Raw genomic sequence first — 19,968 nt, 5'->3', positions numbered from 1 at the left:
AAGTTTTTTTGGTCTTGGAAAAGAAAACACAAGTTTTCATTCTTTTTTAAGGCCATGACAAACGGTCCTTTCTTTGTATTCATTCTGAAGGGAGCGACATTGTCCTCCTCTGCCTTCCCAAAGAGACCGCGTGCTCCGAGGGGACAAAGATAGACCTGGTCATGCATGTCCCTGGGGTCCCCAAGGCGGGGGGCCCGGTCTGCATATAGAACTCCACAAGCACCCGTTGAATCCAAAGGAACATAGAGCTCGGCCAGTTCTCAGGCTGCAGCACTGAGCAACAAAACCGAACGCCTCTCCCTTGGTGCTTTTTTGGGTCCCCCAAAGTCCCTCCATCCCAAGCAGTCCTGGCACTGAACTGAGGCTCCTCTCTGAGACCTATGGGGGCGCCTGTGTCGGTCCACGGCGCCACCCCGCGGCCATGCCTGGGAACTGCACGGACGGAGAAGCGCCCCGGGTCCCTGTCGCTGCGTCATCCTCTCCTGCCCACAGTTAGGAAAACCCGGGTCCTGGGCCGGTCATCCTCAGGCCCACTCTCTTCCCCTGTGAAGTCCCTGAAATTGGACAGGCACTGCTTTGACCACGGTTATTTTGATCTTGATAGCTTAAGCCCTGTTTTCCAAGACACTGAAGAAGGAGTCGCTGTGAGAACCCAAATGGTATGTGAGACACAGGGACAAAGACAGGGTGTGGCGAACCCTCACCAAAGAGCATGTTGGGTAAGGACGCTGACAGATGTGGGTTTGATCCCAACGAGTGGCGTGACCCTGGCAGTTCCCTCACCTCACTGAACCTCAGTCTCCCTCTCTATAAAATGGGGATGATAAAACTCATAGAATTGCCACGAGGATCTAAAGATATAATCCATGCCAAATAAGCCAAGGCTCTGTGAGAGGTACACAGCAAGTGCTCAATAAGACACTTGGGCTTCTATGGCTCCTCTGAGTCTCACTTCAAGATAACGAGGTAGAGGGGTGCCTGGGTGGCTCAATCGGTTACGCATGATTCTTGGTTTCAGCTCAGGTCATGATCTCACGGTTTGTGAGTTTGAGTCCGTGCCGGCAAAGCCTGCTTGGGATTCTCTCTCTCTCCCTCTCTCTCTCCCACTCACATGCTCTCTCACTCTCTCTCAAAATAAATAAATAAACTTTAAAAAAAGAGAGCAAGGTAGGTAACAATTGTATTTCCATTTTTATTGACAAGAACACTGAGTTTGCTTAAGGACCTGCCCGTTGCCTTTCAGCCAAGAAGTGACAGGAGTTGAAGGAAGCATTCTAGGTGGCACCTTGAGAGGAGAAACGCACAGGGCAGAACCGCTGAAGAAAAGTTGGGATGGCTGCAAGGAAGAAAGAGGAGATGCAGAACTTGAATCCAGCATGGCAACGTGCTCTCTTCCTTCGGGGATTTGAGACTCGTCCGGAAAAAAATCCGTATTCAAAAGTTGGTCTTGAAAGCACCTGGCCCCGTCAGGAGACCTGGGTTCTTGGTCCCAGCTCTGCTACGGGGCAGCTGTGTGACTAGGGGATCTTCCTTCTCAGCAGCATTGGGGGGGGGGGGGGGGTGTCGAAGAAGGCACCTGCCTGCTCAGGGCCCCTCATCTCTCACCGCATCACTCAAGTCTGTGCCTCATCCAGGCGCCCTGTAGGAAAGCTGCCCAATGTTCACCCTGCGACGTCCATGGGCAGGGTGCCACCATTTGCCTTCAGAAACCTCCGGGAAGGAGGAAGCAAGGACATAGAACTCTGGCCTAGGGGGTGACAGATGGAAAGAATAACTCTTGACTCAATCACATGAACGGGAGATTAACATTAATCCTTGCCGGGACTGAGTAACTGCCCAAGGAGGCCCACACGAGCCGCCGAGGGAGCAGCAGGCTCAGAGTGATGCAGGCTGGGGAGCCAGGCCCGCTGATTTATGGGCAACATTCAAAAAGTTAAATGAGCAGAGGCTTTGGAGACCAACACGGGGCAGAGCGGGAGGAGAGGCCAATGCTTGGTGACGACCTCTCTGGATTCAGAAAAAGAATGCTGCATAGTGTACCCACTTCTTTCTAGGTGAAGGGGTGGCTGTGTGTGTGTGTGTGTGTGTGTGTTTTCATGTTTTGCTTTTGGCTGATGTTTTAAATACGAGCAGGCCAACTGGGAGATGTAATCACAGGCCTTTCATAACTGCCTAACGATGGCAAGATGAATGGTTTGGGTGGTGCTGGAGTCATAAATAACAGCAGCATATCAGGGCAAAATTAAACAGCAAGAAAAGCGAATGAAATAAATCTCCTGGGACTCAGGACCATCTTTTCCTAGGAAAACATCAGGATGAGAAAGCTTGATTCCTATGCCAGACCAAGAGCCAAAATCCCCAACACCCTTCACATGGCACCACAGCAACACGTCATTGACCTTGAAGTGCTTAAGGACAAGTCCACGCCTGATTCATGTTTGCATCTAACCCCTCTGGTGCCCGGCACAGAACAGGAGACACGTTGTGCCCAAATGGATGGGGGATGGGTGGAAGGACCGCATGGCATGCTGTTGTGAACTCAGACTTGAAGTCAGCTGATCTATGCCCAAACCCCGACTCTGTGTCTTTCCAGCAAATTATCAACCCTCTCTAAACCTCAGTTTCCTTGTCTGCAAAAATGGTGATAATGATAAAAGTGTGGTTGCAAATACTAAATGGAATATTGCACATGAAGCCTAGTGTATGGTGGGTTCTTAGTGTTCCCTCTTTAGCATTACTAATGGCTGAATGAAATAACTGGGAACTAAAACTCCATTCCACAGGCCAAACTGGTAGAACCAATTTTTTTCACACCTCAGGGAGATAAAGGCTAAGGAACCATGGATGACTATGATGAGGGAGGTGTCATGCTGGGGTTTGGGGTCTCCCTTAGCCACCCCTGCTCTTGGCCTGACTCTTGGTTACCACACCCCCCACCTCCCACCGTCCCTTCCCCTTTGACTTAGGGAAGAATCTACAGATTTAGACTGGGAACACGGCGGACACCCAGCCCACAGCTAGCCTCATCTCTGGCCTCTGGGAAGGGCGGGGAGGGGCAGAGCCCTCTGTGATGATGCCTGCCCAGGAGAAACAAAACCCCAAATTCCAACCGTCATTGTCCCCGTACTGAAGGCCTGCTTCTCTTTGGCCACCACTTCCTTCCCGACAGGGAGTACCCAGCCCAGGTATGGTCACTTGTAAGAGTGCCAAGCTGTGTGGGGAGCCAAGCTCTGCCCTTGGTAAGAAGCAGTTCCTACTTTTCCAAAGGGACAGCCCTATAGGCTAGTGACAGGCAGAAAACAATGATGCATCATGGAATTTTATGACATGAGGTATTATTTTGCATGAGAGCCCAAGTTCCAGGAAGACCTTCTGAGGAAATCTTTTTCAGTCTGGAGACTCTTGTAGCCTCTCAGCCTGGTGGGGTGCCCTGAGGGCTTCGACCTCCCTCCTCTCACCTCCCAGTGCTGGGCGCTCTGAGGGCCAGTTAGTGCCAAGCCCACTCGGCTCTTCTCCTCTTGTGAGGGGGGGCACCACCACAGACGCCCGAGCCACGGCTCCCCGGGCAAAGGCTTGGAGTGCTTCCTCGAGACCACTCAGGCTTGTGTGGGCATGATGTAGGGGGACAGGAATGACTCGGGGCCATCCAAGATGCCGGATGAGACCAAATGCAAACAGACGCTCTGACCTCTCTCTGTGACGCTTCAGGCTCCATCTCTCAACAGGGAGTCAGGTCTTGGCATCTCAGACAAATCCATCCAGAGCCTAATGGCTGAGGGGCCGTCCCAGACACCACCGGAGCATCCCCAAAGTGTGAGGTCGTGGGAGCTCGCGGGGCCTGGCAAAGTACCCGGACATTACTTAAATGCTGGAAGAAACACAAGCTCCCAACCAGAATATTTAGCAACCAGAAACTAGGCCTCACTATTAAAACAAGCAAACAAGCAAACATTTAGGCCTTACGAATGCCTAACACCCAGAAAGAGTGGCATTCACATTTGTGAAAAGTCAGCATCAAAAATACCAGAATCTCAGGATTGGCAAAAACCCAAAGATGCCCATCCTGGTGATTCTCAAGCCCGATCCCATGAATGGTCTGTGTTGGAATCATGCAGGGTGCTTAATAAAAATGACAGACTTGGGGGCCATACCGCAGACGCTCAGAAATTTCTTTCAGCAAGCTCCCCAGATGCTTTTGATGATCACCAGGTCCGGAAGCCACTGACTCAGTCCACTGCTCCTGCAACTTTTCTGTGACCACGAATCCCTGTTAGCAGTCTTATTCAAGTGCAGACCTGTTTCAGGTCTGGGGTGCAGCCTGAGATCCTGCCCTTCTAATGCTGCGGGTCTCAGGACTGCCCTGTAAGAGGCAGGACTGTTCCCCAACCTCCTCCACTTTACTGAGGAAACCGATCAACATGAGGGGGTGAGGGCTGGGAGTGGGGGTGATGAAGTGGGCAGGGGGTGAGCACAAGGAAGTTGCAGGCCTCGCTGGGCAAGAATGCTGGGAAAGCCAGCCCTGGAGGAGCCCACAGAACATCTCCCGACAACAGTGTCAGGGCTTGTGCCCTAATGACTGTTGCAGGCACACAGTGGCAAATATTCAGAACCATGCCTGGTAGTGCCCGCAAACAGGAGAATCAAGCTCCTTGCCCAGATCCAGTCTGAGGGCTCGCAGAAGCCCGACCGTAACTGTCCCTCCCCCGCCCCGCTTTGGCAAGATCAACTTTACATCTATATGCCAACTGCTGGTACTTATTCCAGAGTGCTCATCAGGCACCCCTGACATTTCCTCCCACGCCCCCCATGCATGCGCGCGCGCGCACACATACACACACACACACACACACACACACACACACACCTCTTGGCTCCTCACAAGTCACAATGGGAAATAGTCACCCCACCTCCTGAGAGCTCTGGGCTAGACATCTTTTCTCCTGGCTCACATTCCCTCGGCACACTTCTTGTCCAGCTCTAGCTGCAGCAACCTGCGGGGCACAGGTGTGGCCCAATAGCACCTTGTCTTAGCTGCACCTCTTGTTTCTGTCCTAGGGGCTTCTTGCTGGCCTTCCATGGGATGCCCACAGAGCAGACTCAGCTATTCTAGCACCTGTACAAACCCGGAGGGGCAAGGAAAGGAACGCTCCCCGGGACAACCCTTGACCAGCAGGACTGAAAGCTGGGAACTGAAGACTGCCTTCTCTCTCGTGGACAATTCAGAGGCGCGTAAGCCCACAGGCAACCGGCTAAACGATGCACGCTTGGATCAGCTTCCACTCCTTCCTCCTGCACTCTGCCAGTCTCCACATTTCTGTCCCCTTAGGTCACTTCCTAAAATAAACACCCCGCAGGTAAGCTGTTCCAGGCTCTGCTTTTGAGAAACACCAAGCTCACGCATGCCTCAAGTAGTAGTGGCTGAATCCTGCAGAGCAAGGGAAGAGGAAGCCGGAGACTTCAGAGAGGGCCCACGGTGACCCAGAACATTTGAGACTCCCTGAAGCCAGCGGCCCTGCCTGAGGATCACCCAGCTGTGCAGGATTGTGCATAGAACAAATTATGTTGTGTCCAAAAAATAAATTTAAGATCCTCCGTGAGATGCTGGAAACAAGAAGGAAAGCTAAAGAAATGAGGCTTGTTTAGCCTGGAGAAGAGAAAGCAAAACTCCCTTCCTAGAAGGTCTGGCTCTCAATATCAGCGGACATAAGTCAGGAGGAGGGGAGATAGGCTTAAGCTGGGGCTGAAGGGGCAGTTCAACCACCTTATGGTGCCAAGGGAGCATCCTTGAAGGAATGAGCTCCCTGTCATTGGAGGCATTCGGCTTGTGATGGGGCGGGGGGGGGGGGGGGTACTTCCCAGGGATAACGTGGAAGGGATTCATTTTTGAGATATGCAAATTGTTTCTTATCTAGGACCCTCTTTAAAAATCACAGAGACTTTTCAAACTAGGATTTTAAGAGTATGGATCTGCCCCAAAAGAAAGAATATTGATTGATCTGTAACTTCATTACCCCCCGCCCCCCTTTACACAATGACATACACGACTGAATTGTATTTTAGTTGTTTTTGCCCAGCAGGCTGCTTTCTCATGAGGTCTTGGCACCACCTAGTGGCTCTTTAGTCCATTGCAACATATGCCTCGGATAAAACAGTATCTTACAATTTACTATCAACATGCTTTGATTAACGCAGCAACTCAACAAAAATATACTAAATACAAGGCACGGGCTAGGGGCTCAGCTAGAGCCTGGGGTGCAAGAGTGATCAAATAACACATGGTCTCCCCCTCGTGAGGCTCACAGCGTAATAAACAAGTAAACAACCAAAGAATGTTGTGGTATCATCAAGAAATAAACCCCTTCTGTGATAGAAAATAATGTAGGCAGGGGGAAGCCTCTCTGAGAAATATGAAATCGATTTGGAAGGGTGGATAAAAGGGGACAGGGGTGCAGAAACTGGGAGGAGAGGGGAAGGAACGTTCCATGAACACAGAGCACAGGGCATCCAAGTCCTGGAGTCACCAAGAGCTTGGTTATTCAAGGAACCAAAAAACAAGCCATTGGAGGGAAGAACAAGGAAAGTTCTATGTTTATAAACATTTCCTTGGTGAAAGCACGCAGATGGTCAGCACGGTTCTTCCAGAACCGTACCTGGTTAAATTTTAACTTTAAAGAAGCGGGAAAGGGAAGATGCCATTACGTGAACTTGGCTGTTTCCCCAGGTCCAGCAGGATCCTACCCAGGGCCATCAGTGTTAGCTGTGCCCCCCACTCAAGACAGCCTACATCTGCTCCCACCCTGCACGGTTCCGCGTTACTGACAGGCTTCTGTGTCCTTGCCTAATTACACTGGAACCTCATATTAAAAGTCTAGAACTGGTTCTCAACCCTGGCTGCCAAGTCACCTCTGGGAGCTCTTAAGAATCCCAGACACTGGGTCACAGCCCTCACCAGTTAAATCAGCATCTCTGGGAGGTGGGCCCCAGGCCCCAGGGCTTGGAAAGCTCCCCAAGTGATTCCAGGTGCAGCCAAGTTTGAGAACTGATGATCTGGAAGGATACTCACCCAGAGAAAATATTTTATACTCCCAAATAGTGAAGGTTATACATGTAATGAGCCAGGTTGTTTTCTCTTTCAAAACCAGGCCTTCTCCCCAGGTGGAAGTCCCCACTCAGGGCCACCCGGCCCTCTCATGAAGTTCCCAGCTAGCTGCTTCACAGTGCAATCGACAGACCTGTGAGCTGGGCCTGCTAAAGGCCCAAGAGTGGTGAGGTTCATTCACACCTTCCCAAGGTGCAGGGGCTCCAAAGAGCCAGACGTCCTGCCACCACAGCCTCAGCCCAAGTCACATCAGAACAGCCTTGGGGCTTTAAAGAAATACCACTGCTTGGGCCCAACCCGAGACTGCTTTCTGGAGGAAGAGGCCTGGGCTGTCCGGTGATTCTAACGTGCAGCCAGGACTGAAAGCCACGGTTGTCAAAGAGACCCGTGCTACTGACTTCTGGAGAGAACGGCAGTGGCCAGAACCGCTGTGTAACTGGGGGTGGCGCTCTGAGTGACCCGCAGTTGCTGGTCTTTGTTATCTTCTATTACCTGCTAAGCAGCCCAGTCCCGACCAGTTAAAACCACAGCAGAGTCCACCCAGCTGTCAACTGCCCACCTCACTTCCCCCTGGCTGGGAAGAAAGGATCCCACCCCCCACCCCCCCCAGGCTTGCAGCAGCCAAGTCAGCAATACAATGAGTGCATGATGGGTCAGTTACCTACAATAAAGGTATGAACATTCAGGGTCACACTAAACAAGCTCCATAAGGAACTGGCAATATGCACTTAACCTGCACAGGTACCACGTAGGATTTCAGATGAGCAATTTACCAAAGCTTTTTTTTTTTGAGAGAAAGGTGTGCACGAGCAGGGGAGGGGCAGAGGGGGAGAGAGAATCCAAAGCAGGCTCTGCACTGTCAGCACAGAGCCCAATGCAAGTGTCGAACTCACGAACTGTGAGATCACGACCTGAGCCAAAATCAAGAGACGCTTAGCCAACTGAGACGTCCAAGTGCCCCATGAAGCTCTTTTATTTTACCGAAAAGAAAACTACAGACACACGCCTCAAGGCCTGGAAGGATATGTACCAGAAAGGTAACAGTGGTTACATCTGGGTGGTGAAAATCCAGGTGATTTTAAGTTTGTTGTTGTTGCTTATCTGCATGTTCTAAGTTTTCTTTTTTTTTCTAAGTTTTCGATGATGAATATGTATTAATGTAAAAATATTACTTATGTAAAAGCTGAGCATGATCCTACAGAATCAGTTGTTTCTCACACAACTCAGGAAGTGAGTAGCTGGTCTCCAGGCGTTCAGCTCACAACTGCTTTTTAGGACACTTCCTGATTTTGCAAACTCTGAAGACTCTGCCCCCATGACAAGAGGCCAGGAGCCACACTACTTTTTTGGTAGCTCTGTAGCACTCGTAGGATCAAAATAAACATGTTTATTCATTCTACTGTTGTAGAGAATAAGACCATTCCTATGTCTTTTTCATAGAAGAAATGCATCCTTCACTGAATATGTGCATATTTTATCAGTGTTTTGCAAACTATAATCTATGAAACTAGTCTTCTCTGGACAATAGGTATAAAAAAAAAAAAACCAAAAAGGGGGGGTGGGTCTGTGAAAGAGTTTCCTTCCTGCAGGTATCTGCAGGGCCTTGAGTACACTCATTCATTGTGAATCTTCAATAGGAGAATACGGAATACAGCTTTTCCCCAATTTATTTAGCCATCACATTTTTCCAGGAAACATCTCCAGGGGCCAGAGCTCCCACGAACAGATTTTGGGAAATGCTAGTCTATCCTCTCAGCACCTAGTTCTTTGACCTTCTACCACAAAACAGAGTTAACTGCCCTGTTCATGACGCAGGCAGCAGGCCCCAGGCAGGGTGCTGCACAGAATGAGGTCAGGTGATTCACAGCACGCTCAGACTTCTGTCATCCAGAGAGCTAAGCCACAGATGAAGTGGCTCAGAGCCTAGAAAACAAATTGAGGAATGGTCCAATAAACGTTCACAATGGAACATCAGGTGACACTTTAATTTATTCTGTTTACAGACACCCCTAAGTTACACTATTTTTTTCAGTCTCATTTGGGTTGGATACAAATACATCCAGAGGCATGGCGAGAGGAGAAACATCAGACATTTCATTAGCTACTGTAACACTTGCTGTCTCTCTCCCCAACTCATCACCCCCAAAGGCATTTATACCAAATGCTACTGCAAAAACCCAACACATTTACATGAAATAATGCTTAGCTGTACATTTAAGTTAAAAAAACAAACCACATTCAAACTCTGCTAGAAATGCGTGGTCGGAAGACAAGGGTCTGACGGTGTGACATACACGTGGATACTAAAAGTGAATGAGCACCTACTTTCTCCACAAGTGAAAAAAGCAATGACTCTACTCTTCCTGTGGGACAAGATGAGACCTTCACACCCTGCTCAAACGTCCGGTGGACATCATGACTGCATGAGTGTCTAAAAGCAGCTTGTTATTTTAATCATCACCTTGGAGGGACGCCTGGGTGGCTCAGTCAGTTAAGCATCCAACTTCAGCTCAGGTCACGATCTCGTGGTTCGTGGGTTCGAGCCCCACGTCGGGCTCTGTGCTGGCAGCTCGGAGCTTGGAGCCCGCTTCAGATTCTGTGTCTGCCTCTCTGCCCCTCCCCCACTTGCACTCTGTCTCTCTCACAAAAATAAATAAACATCAAAAAGAAAAGTCATTACCTTGCAGAGTGCTGCAGTATACAGCCACATTCCCCAAAGTGTGTTCCTAAAAACACTGGTCCTACAAAGTGCTCCTTGCAAAACGAAGTTTGGCATCAAAGAGATTTAGAAAACACTGTAAGCTGTTATCCACTTCCTGGAGAGGCACAATGTGCATTATCACATGGAAGGTTCTAGAAATCCTTTAAAAAGAAATTGCTTAACTGGGTTTAATCCAGAGTTTCCCAAATCAATCTGACCTCGGAATCTTTTTTTTTTTTTTAGATAACACATTTCATAGAACATATTTTGAGAAACCATCCTTTACGGTGTTTTTGAGAAATTCTTTGCAAAAACAAAAAGCACAGAAAAATCCAGAAACTCCTAGAATCATGCGTTGTTCAACAGCAAAGAGGACAAAGGGTCCTAAAGATCAGCACCCCATTCAGATTCCACCCCAACACCTCTGCCATACACCGAGCCTGCCTGAAAATGGGCAGCAATAAATTTTCCACAATTTCCGTCTGCATGGTGTCAAGCGTTAGGCATGTGGGTTCCGGTATGGAATTGAACATGGTCCAGACGGGGGAACCCTATTTCATGCACAGAGGCCAGATGTTCAGAGCCTTTTCCTCTTCTGCAGCAATCAAGTCATTAAACAACCACTGTTGCTTATCACACATCTATAAGGCTTTTCAAACAGACTTGACAGCCCTTTGTTCCTTATAAAAAAGGAACAAGAAAACGGAGAGCTTCTGATTATTTTCAGCAAGTATTATGCAGACCAAGAAACCAAAATATAAAAGCTATGTGGCAAATAATTTTAAAGTGTTGAGCAAGGGCAGGGAAAGATGGAGACCAATGATCTTGGAATAATGGAATGATGTCAGCATTTCATCACATGCATAATACAGAATTCTTTTATTCTGGTCTCCAAGGCATTTCACGTGGTATTTTAAAACAGAACATGGCAAAAACAAAGCTCTCCAGTGGTGGGACTTGGCAAACAGTTAACATCTACGCCCTGCAAGGACGTAAACCAGCATTCACACCTCCACGGCAATTCTCGCAAACCGATACTGCAAAGAGGCAGGGGCCCTCAGCAACACTAGGCCCCTCTCTGCGGCTGGCTGGCCGGACAGCATATCCAGCAGACCCGTCAAGCTAACAAACCCCAGGGCTTCTCCACAGCCCACGGCCATGGAGAAATCTCCCTGGGTGACAAAGCCAAGGAGAACTCTGGAGCAATGAGAAGTCACATCCGGGAGAGGGCCTGACCACAAGCCCAGGGTCAGAGTGTGGTGCCCAGCCGCAGGGTATGCCCCGGCCGGACCCTCAGACACAGTGCACCCTCGGTTCTGCCTCTTCTCTATTTTCTTCTTCTCTTTCTGTTTCCGGATCTTGCTCTTGAATGGGTCACTGTGCTTGGATTCGTGGGGCCCACAGTACAGCCGATCCTGACTGAGCTGGAGGAAATCCTCCTTGGCTGGAACACAGATCATGGTGTGCGGCTCGGGGCTGCCCTTCCCCAGCAGGGACAGGCTGACCCATACCAGGGCCCTGGGGAAACGGTCCAAGATGGACAGGCAGGCCTCTCTGGTCAATGCTTGCTGCCCGCTGCTGGGAGCTCGCTGGGCTGCCCAACGGGGTCCAGAACTGGGCCCACACCAGGCTGACAGCTGCTTCAGTGATTTTCTACTCCTATATGGAATTAGAGACACACGTTTGAGGATATTTTGTTTGAGGAGAAAACATGCAATTAGAAGATTGGGCACTGCTAGAGTTAATTTGACTTTAATACTCTACGTGGGAAAGGATCAAAACTAATTTTTAAAAAATTAAAAACAGACATTAATACACTTCTGTAATGATATTTTTGTTTTTATGTGACTACTATTCTTAGACACTGAAGGATTAAAGGTTTAAGAAGATGAAGGCAGAAAAAAAATAAGACAGAAAGACAGAACCTAAGGCTGAGAGAGATAGTTACAGGGAATGAAGGATATGAAATCTAAGGTTACTGTATAAAAAATAAATATAAGGCAAGAGAGGTGGGCACTTATTAAAAATATGAGCACAGACTAGAAGGTAACTTAAGCACAGTCTAATAGGCTACAGCAGGAACATGTCTTGTACGGTAGCCTCTTCAACGTGATGATGGTCCAATGAATGGGCACTTAATCGCTCATAAATTCAGATCACTGAAAAGGAACTAGAAAAAATCTAATTCAGTGATTTAAGAAAAGAACACTTGCTCAGAGCTTCGAGAGGTTCCTCATTACTGAAGGTCACAGTCACGAGGGTACTGCTTTCTAAGCAAAAACCAATGAAACAGGTCACAGGGAACAACTGCCTTGGTTTATGTCTATGGATGACAATACTTTAAATCATTTGGTCAGTTAGTATCATGCCCCAAATCAAATGTGACTCAGCTATTTCCCTGAGCCCTCTATGGACACTGGAGGACTGGCTTTCCCCTCCAGAAAGTCCATGCATTCCCTTGGGCTTTGCATAAAGGAACAAAGATAACGTTTACATCCTGTAGCCCGGTCAGTATTAAAACAGACAATCTAGAACACATCCGGAAGTCGTGTGCACTTACCTAAGAACGCAGAGGAGACTGCTGGTGGCAGCTGGTCCTGTTACCCACTCAGTCCCCATCTGGGCTGGACACTCTGTGTCCATCACTTCTCTGGGCTCGCTGGGGCTGCTCAGAGACATGCCCACTTCATCAGACATTTGATCGGATTTTTCAGGCGTGGGGGTACAAGGCACCTTCTCTCTTTTCAAGTTACTCTCCTTGCCACGTGGAGAGGAAGCTACAGGTGATTTCTCTTGGGCCTGGACTCTTGATTCCCACTCTTGAGTTAACTGCTCCCAGGGATAGCAGAAAGGTGCCAGAGTGCCAAGCTTAACATAGTTGGGCCGTTTTGCAGGAGGGCGCCTGGTGAAAATCAAGGTGGAGAACCAATTTTGAACAATTTAGGATTGGACCATTAAAATAATTATGGCCACTTGTACTACATCTCTATTTAAAACACAAACATACAAAAAAAATGTTTTCCAAGAAATACAATAAAGAATAACCACCAACTCTACTGGCCAAGCTTATGTTTTCTTCAGTTTTAATTTGATTTGATTTATTTTTATTTTTTTATTTTTTTATTTTAGAGGGAGAGAGCACACAAGCAGGGGACAGGAGCAGAGGGAGAGAAAGAATCTTAAGGAGGCTCCACACTCAGCACGGAGCCCGAAGTGGAGCTCGATCCCATGACCGTGAGGTCATGACCTGAGCTGAAATCAAGAGTCAGACACTCAAACAACTGAGCCTCCCAGGCATCCCTCTTTAGTTTTAATTTCAAAAGGTAATGCATCCACAAAGTGGCCCCATGTGGCCTCTGCACAACTCCAGGGAGTGCTGTTCTTGAAAGACTACAAGTGAATGGTGTCCCTGGAGTTGTGCAGTTGGTGTCCCTGCACATTACAACATTCTACGTTCTAAAGGAACAGAAAGGATGGTGAAGTTTCTCCCTCACTCTTGACCTGTGGCTGGTGAAAAATGTTCCTGGGGTACCTGCCTCACTCGAAGACCTTTAAAAGGAAATTAATGAACCAGCTGCCCTACAAGAGATAGTACCATTTCTTAACATACCCTTCTGGAGACATTTTCTGTACATATGTGCAGATACGTACATATTTCTTTCCTTTTTGTACCCATTTTACACAAATGTCAGGTCATGATCTCACAGTTCCTGAGTTTGAGGGTGCAGAGCCTGCTTTGAATTCTCTCTCCCTTTCTCTCTGTCCCTCCCCCACTTGTACTCTCTCTCTCTCAAAATCATAAATAAACTTTAAAAATAAATAAATAAAAGTTGGTGATATCCTATGTTACTGGGAGTAAGGGGAAGCAGGCACTTTCCTAACTACAGATGAAATCCTAAATTAACACAAACAGCAATTGTCAATAGTACAACAAATCCTTGAGATGTGTATCTTTTTTTTTAAACCAGAGATCTTATTCGTGGGATTTAGCCTAAGGTCAGTGCTTTCTTCCCTTCCAGCTCCTCTCCAGAGGCAGCTGTTTGGTTTTTACATCCACGGGCCTGAGTGGGGAAGATGTCCTCCTGATGCCCACAGACCATCTTTTCTCTCCTTCCTCCCCCCAAGACCCCAGCCCCCTGAAGCACGTGACATCAGATAAACCACTGGCTCTCCCTCCTCAGCCAGGTCCCCCATCAGCTGCCCAGACACCCACTCCTAGTCCAGCCCACCTACCCCTCCCCACCACGAGTCAAGCACTGGAGTTTACTGTACATTTACATCCCCTCACTGTAAACCACCGTGCTGCACCTCTCCTTATAAAGCTCAAACTCTCCTGTTCGTGGACCCTCCACCCACCCAGGCTGGCAAAGCCCATCCGGTTACATCCAACCCTCCGCCCACCCCACACCAGCCCCTGATGGGCAGAACACAACTGGGGAAGAAGACACAGCAGTGCTGAACAGTCCTGTCGTAAACACAAAACTCAAGTGGACTACCTTACACTTCTCCAGCCAGTTCTATGTTCCATGCTCCTGGAAAACTGTCCACGTCAATTCTTTTCTCCTCAGATCTCCAGCAGCCTCTGGTCCCTTCTTATTCCTAGCTGATACCCTTGCCTCTCTGTTCACTGAGAGGACGGTCACGATCAGAAGAGTAGCACGTAATCTGCACTAGCGTCTGCCCTAGTCTACCTAAATCTGTATTCACGTCTCACTCAGAGCCAGACTTCAGGCCTGCTAAAATGAGATCTGAGCCTGACCCTATAGAACACCATCCCCTCTTCCCCACTCAAGAGCTTTGCTCTTGCAAAGTTAGCCTCCCTCCGCTCTCCTGGGTCCCTCCCACCAGCAGGGAAACATGTGCTTTCATCAAGAATACAAGTGGGGCACCTGGGTGGCTCAGTCGGTTAAGCGGCCGACTTCGGCTCAGGTCGTGATCTCACGGTCCGTGAGTTCGAGCCCCGCGTCGGGCTCTGTGCTGACAGCTCGGAGCCTGGAGCCTGTTTCCGATTCTGTCTCCCTCTCTCTGACCCTCCCCCGTTCATGCTCTGTCTCTCTCTGTCTCAAAAATAAATAAAGGTTAAAAAAAAAAAATTTTTTTTTTAAAAAAATAAAAAAAAATAATATAAACTCAGTGGGTGGCATCTGGGTGGCGCCAAGGTGGCTCAGTCAGTTGAGTGTCCGGTTGAGCTTCTGACTCTTAATTTCAGCTCAGGTCATGATCCCAGGGTCGAGCCCCACATCGGGCTCTGTGCTGAGTGTGGAGCCTGCTTCAGATTCTCTCTCTTTTGCCCTCTGCCCCTCCCCAGCTCTCGCATGCATGTTCTCTCTCTCACTCTAAAACAAAAAAACAAACAAAAAGAGTATAAGCTCCAGGAGGCAGGAACAGACCTTGCCTGCCTTCCCCTGCTGTAGCCCCAGTGCCTACAAGGTGTTTGACACATAGCAGGTTCCAAATAAACATATATTAAATGAATGAATAAATCGGACAAAGGTGTAAAGATGTATATGGAAAGCTATTTATAAAAGCACATAGCACAAAATCAGAAATAACCCGAAGGGCCACTGATAAATTACAGTACACCCACACTGGAGTCCTGTGCAACTGTTCAGATGTATTTTGAGCAAGGGTTGGCAGATTATGACTCACACATCAAACCTGGGCTGCTGTCTGCTTTTAAATGACCCATGAGCTAAGAAGCTTATACATTCTGAAATGGTTTAAAAAAAAGAATATTTTATGGCACATGAAATTACACGAAATTCAAACTTGAGTGTCCGTAAACAGAGTGAGACTGGCACACAGCCATGCTCATTCATTTATGCATCATCATGTGTGGTTGCCTTTGTAACACAATGCAGGGCTGAGCTGAGCGGCTGCCATAGAAACCAAAAGGCCCACAAAGCCAAAAATATTTATCATCTGGCCTTTTGTGAAAAAAGTTTGCCAACACTTGGTTTAGAGTCGCATTTATTGATATGGGAAAACCATCCGTAATACATTACTAAATTAAAAAAGCAGGTTTTCAAATAGTATTCATACTATAATCCCTTTTCAAAAAAAATTATACCTAGGGGCATCTGGGTGGCTCAGTGAGTCAAGCATCTGACTTCGGCTCAGGTCATGATCTTGCAGTTTGTGAGTTCGAGTCCTGCATCAGGCTCTGTGCTGACAGCTCAGAACCTGGAGCCTGCTTCAGATTCTGTATCTCCTGCTGTCTCTGCCCCTCCCCTGCTCACACTCTGTCTCTCTCTCTCTCTCTCTCAAAAATAATACAGATTAAAAAAAAGTTTTAATTGTACCTCAAAGGCACCTCAGCGGCTCAGTCAGTTGAGCACTGAACTCTTGATTTCAGCTCAGGTCATGATCCCAGGGTCATGAGCTCAAGCCCTGAGTTGGGCTCTGTGCTGAGCATGGAACCTATTTAAGATTCTCCCTCTCTCTCTCTCTCTATCCCTCTCTGCCCCTCCCCAATTCGAGCCTGCACGTGCTCTCTAAATAAAGAAGTTAAACATTCTAGAAAAAAAATATTTGTACTTAAGAAAAATTTGTATGCGTGAAAAAAAATCTAAAGGATCAGAAATAAGTATTACTGTCGATTACTTAACAAACACATCGAAGTCCAGAGCTACGTATTATAGGAGGCACAGATTACATGATTACTGCCCTCTAAGAGCCTGTAAGCCAGCAATCCAGGAAAGTGTCTCTGTGCTTTCACTCACTCACTCATTCACCTATCCCCTGACAAAGTCTGAAAACCAGGCACTGCCTGCCTCTGTGGCTGCGTGAACAGGAAAGCAAGATAATTGAGCTCACGGTTAAGGAACTACGACATCCCACTTTCTACTCCTTCATCAATCAACTAATACAAGCTATTAAGGACACTGTGCACCAGGCACTGGCTAGACGTCGCAGATTCCACAACAAACAAGAGAGTTTCTGTTTCCGGGAGCCCACAGAGTCGTAGGATACAGGTTCTCAAAGTTAGCATGCACTTCATAGTATAAGGGTTGGTGAAGCCCCTCACTGGCCACTCCCCCAGTGAGAAAAAAAAAGAAAACTCAGTCTAGATGGATAGATACAAAAATGCAAAAATAGTGCTTATCTCTTTGGAAGGAAGGACTACACCAGTTTACAAAGCATTTTTGCCATTACCATAGTTTCAATAAAATTTTAAAATATGGGGGGCGCCTGGGCGCTCAGTCAGTTAAGCATCTGACATCCGACCCAGGTCATGATCTCGGCTCAGGCCATGCTCTCGCTGTTCATGAGTTCAAGCCTCACATCGGGCTCTGTGCTGACAGCTCAGAGCCTGGAGCCTATTTCAGATTCTGTGTCTCCTTCTCTCTCTGACCCTCTTCTGCTCACAATCTGTCTCTCTCTCTCTCAAAAATAAAGAAAAACAGGGGCGCCTGGGTGGCTCAGTCGGTTGAGCGTCCGACTTCGGCTCAGGTCATGATCTCGCGGTCCGTGAGTTCAAGCCCCACGTCAGGCTCTGTGCTGACTGCTCAGAGCCTGGAGCCTGTTTCGGATTCTGTGTCTCCCTCTCTCTCTGACCCTCCCCCGTTCATGCTCTGTCTCTCTCTGTCTCAAAAATAAATAAACGTTAAAAAAAAAAAAAATTAAAAAAAAAAAAGAAAAACATTAAAAAATTTTTTTTAATTTCATAAATATGTTATTACCTCAATAACCAGTTATAAAAAAACACAAATTCTATCTTGAGGGGGCAGGGGCTGGTAGTGGAAATCTTGAACAAGTGTCTGAGACTCAGGCCCATAGTTTTAGGCATGCACCATCATCAATGTCAGCAAATGACCAAAGGAAGGGTCTGTAGCCTGGAAGGGCCAGATGTGAGACAATCCTAACTTAATTATGTCTTGGTCATGTGAACTAAGAACTAAAGGAAGTCTATGAAAACTCCACGTAGTCTAAGAGTTACTGAAGCTATTCCAAATGTCACTGGCCAAAGTGAGGAGGCCCTTCCCTTCCTCTTAAGACATTAGGAACCAAAGAAGCCGGTTTCTTACCTTTTGTACTTTTCAAGGAGACCCTTGGCTTGCTCTTCAGCAAAAAGAACCCCAGCAGGGCAGTCTGGGAAATCACCAGGGACGTCAGGAGATCTTTTATACTGAGAATGCACCACAGCCTCTTTTAACCCACCAACTCTTGCACCTCGATAGATCTAAAAGAAATGTCAAAAAGATCTTAACGTACCAACTTACAGTAAAATTAGTGCTTAATGTTTGTTTGGGGAAATGGGAAACAACCTAAATGCCCATCAAAAGGGAATGGGTAAGTGTGGGATAATCCTACAAGGGGTTATACAATAGTAAAAATGATGACACAGAGCGTCACCCATCAATATGGAACACTCTCAATGTTGAGTGAATATGGTTAAGTTGTAAAAGCATATATATGGTGAGATATATAAAGTTTAAAAACATGTCAAATATAGTTACTTTATTTTGGGATACAAGCATGCTTAATAAGCTATAAAAATAGGCAAGGTAGTGACAAACACCGGAAATAGGAATAGTGATTCTTTTAGAAGGAGGGTGGGAAATGGAACTGGAGAGAAAAGAGAGAAAGTGCTTCCAATAAATCTGTAAGTTGGATGGTGGGTGAAGGGTACACAGGTATTCACTATATCAGGATTTATACTTTTTTGTATGCTTGAAACACTTCATAATTTAAAAATTACAATTATTTAAAAATATTCCCATTCTTTTTTTTTTTTTTTTAAGTAAGCTCCATGCCCAACATGGGGCTCGAACTCACAACCCTGAAATCAAGAGTTGCATGCTCTACTGACTGAGCCAGTCAGGCGCCCAAGAAATATTCCCATCCTTAAATGATTAACTGAGTATCTCTTGTACTAGGCATAATTGCTAAAATTAATCACCTGTGTGAATTAACAGTTGTACATGTCTTTTCTACTCTCTTAAAATAATATTTAAACTATTTGGAAGAAAAAAACACACTGGATTTTAATAAAAATTTTAGCTGCACTTAGGAATATATGGTCAGCACTTAAAAATGAAAAATGTATTCTATACATCTGTAAACATTAGAAAATTATAAAAATTCTTTTTTTTTAATGTTTATTTTTGAAGGAGAGAGAGAGACTGAGTGTGTGCAGGAGAGGGGCAATGAGAGAGGGAGATACAGAATCTGAAGGAGGCTCCAGGCTCTGAGCTGTCAGCACAGAGCCCAATGTGGGGCTTGAACCTGAGGCGAAGTCAGATACCCAAATGACTCAGCCACCCAGGTGCCCCCAAAATTCTTTTAAAATGTAACAAATTTCTTCAATTAAAAAAAAAAAAAAAAAAAAAACTTCAACATTTTGTTACCACTACTATTCAAAAATCAGGACACTTTTAAAATTTCAGAAATCCACATTATGTCAGCCCAACTCTTATTAATGAAAATCTGGCTCCAGGGACTTTATGAAGTATCTCATATCAGAATCATAGCTCAAAGGGTAGAAAAATAGAACTCAATTTCTAAGTTGTGCGTGATGTCTGGAACACTTTCAGCTCTTGGTATTTACTGGGAATGTATTTTACACACTGTAAAGTCAGAATCGAAAAGGAACTTACAAATGGAATCCAGAAAGCCATGCCCCAGCCCTTTGGGAGCAGGACATCCCAGCCACTTCCCCAGCCTCGTCGGTCGTCACCAGTCACCCTTCCTGGCTGTTGAATCAAAAGTATAGGTATCTTGGATTCACGGGGACCTAAAACAAGCTGTGACCCGGGCACCAACAATTCACTTCTCTTCCGGTTTAAATCCTAAAGTGGAAGAAAATAATTCAAGACAAACAACCCTAATTTTCTGGGAGATTCTACTGGTTCTCCCTATAAGCAGCTTTAGAAAGTTAAATGCTCCTTTAAAAAACAAGAAAAAATAAATAATGATCAATCAATAAATAATAATCAATAAATAAATGTGAGCCATTTGAAATACATGGTATTCCTCCTACAACGATTTTCCTCTATACAAGAGCTTTGTTAGAAAATGCCAAATTATCTTAAATTTGAGCTACAATATACCAGATGACTCAAAGCTATAAAATAATATACATCCATTCTACTAATCTCTTCTATCAGGATTAATCTTATCTTCTGATTCTCAGTCCCTACATTTACTTTGGTTAAGATCTGTTGTC

At 46.5% G+C, this 19,968-nt stretch overlaps 1 protein-coding gene across 1 annotated transcript in view; it reads right to left on the bottom strand.

Annotated features, from left to right (window-relative positions):
* Nucleotides 1–9,070: 9,070 nt before the first annotated feature.
* POP1 (POP1 homolog, ribonuclease P/MRP subunit) overlaps nt 9,071–19,968 on the bottom strand; it is a 34,483-nt gene continuing 23,585 nt past the window's right edge. The window contains exons 13-16 of the mRNA XM_019468035.2: nt 19,400–19,591; nt 17,828–17,982; nt 12,361–12,702; nt 9,071–11,459 (exon numbers count right to left, since the gene is read on the bottom strand). Coding sequence (XP_019323580.2) covers nt 10,805–11,459; nt 12,361–12,702; nt 17,828–17,982; nt 19,400–19,591 — 1,344 coding nt within the window. The 3' untranslated portion in view covers nt 9,071–10,804. The remainder of the gene's footprint in view (nt 11,460–12,360; nt 12,703–17,827; nt 17,983–19,399; nt 19,592–19,968) is intronic.

Source organism: Panthera pardus, unplaced genomic scaffold, assembly GCF_024362965.1.
Source record: "Panthera pardus isolate Hobbes unplaced genomic scaffold, ASM2436296v1 HiC_scaffold_7, whole genome shotgun sequence".
Taxonomy (NCBI): domain Eukaryota; kingdom Metazoa; phylum Chordata; class Mammalia; order Carnivora; family Felidae; genus Panthera; species Panthera pardus.
This window is presented reverse-complemented; position numbering and strand designations above follow the sequence as displayed.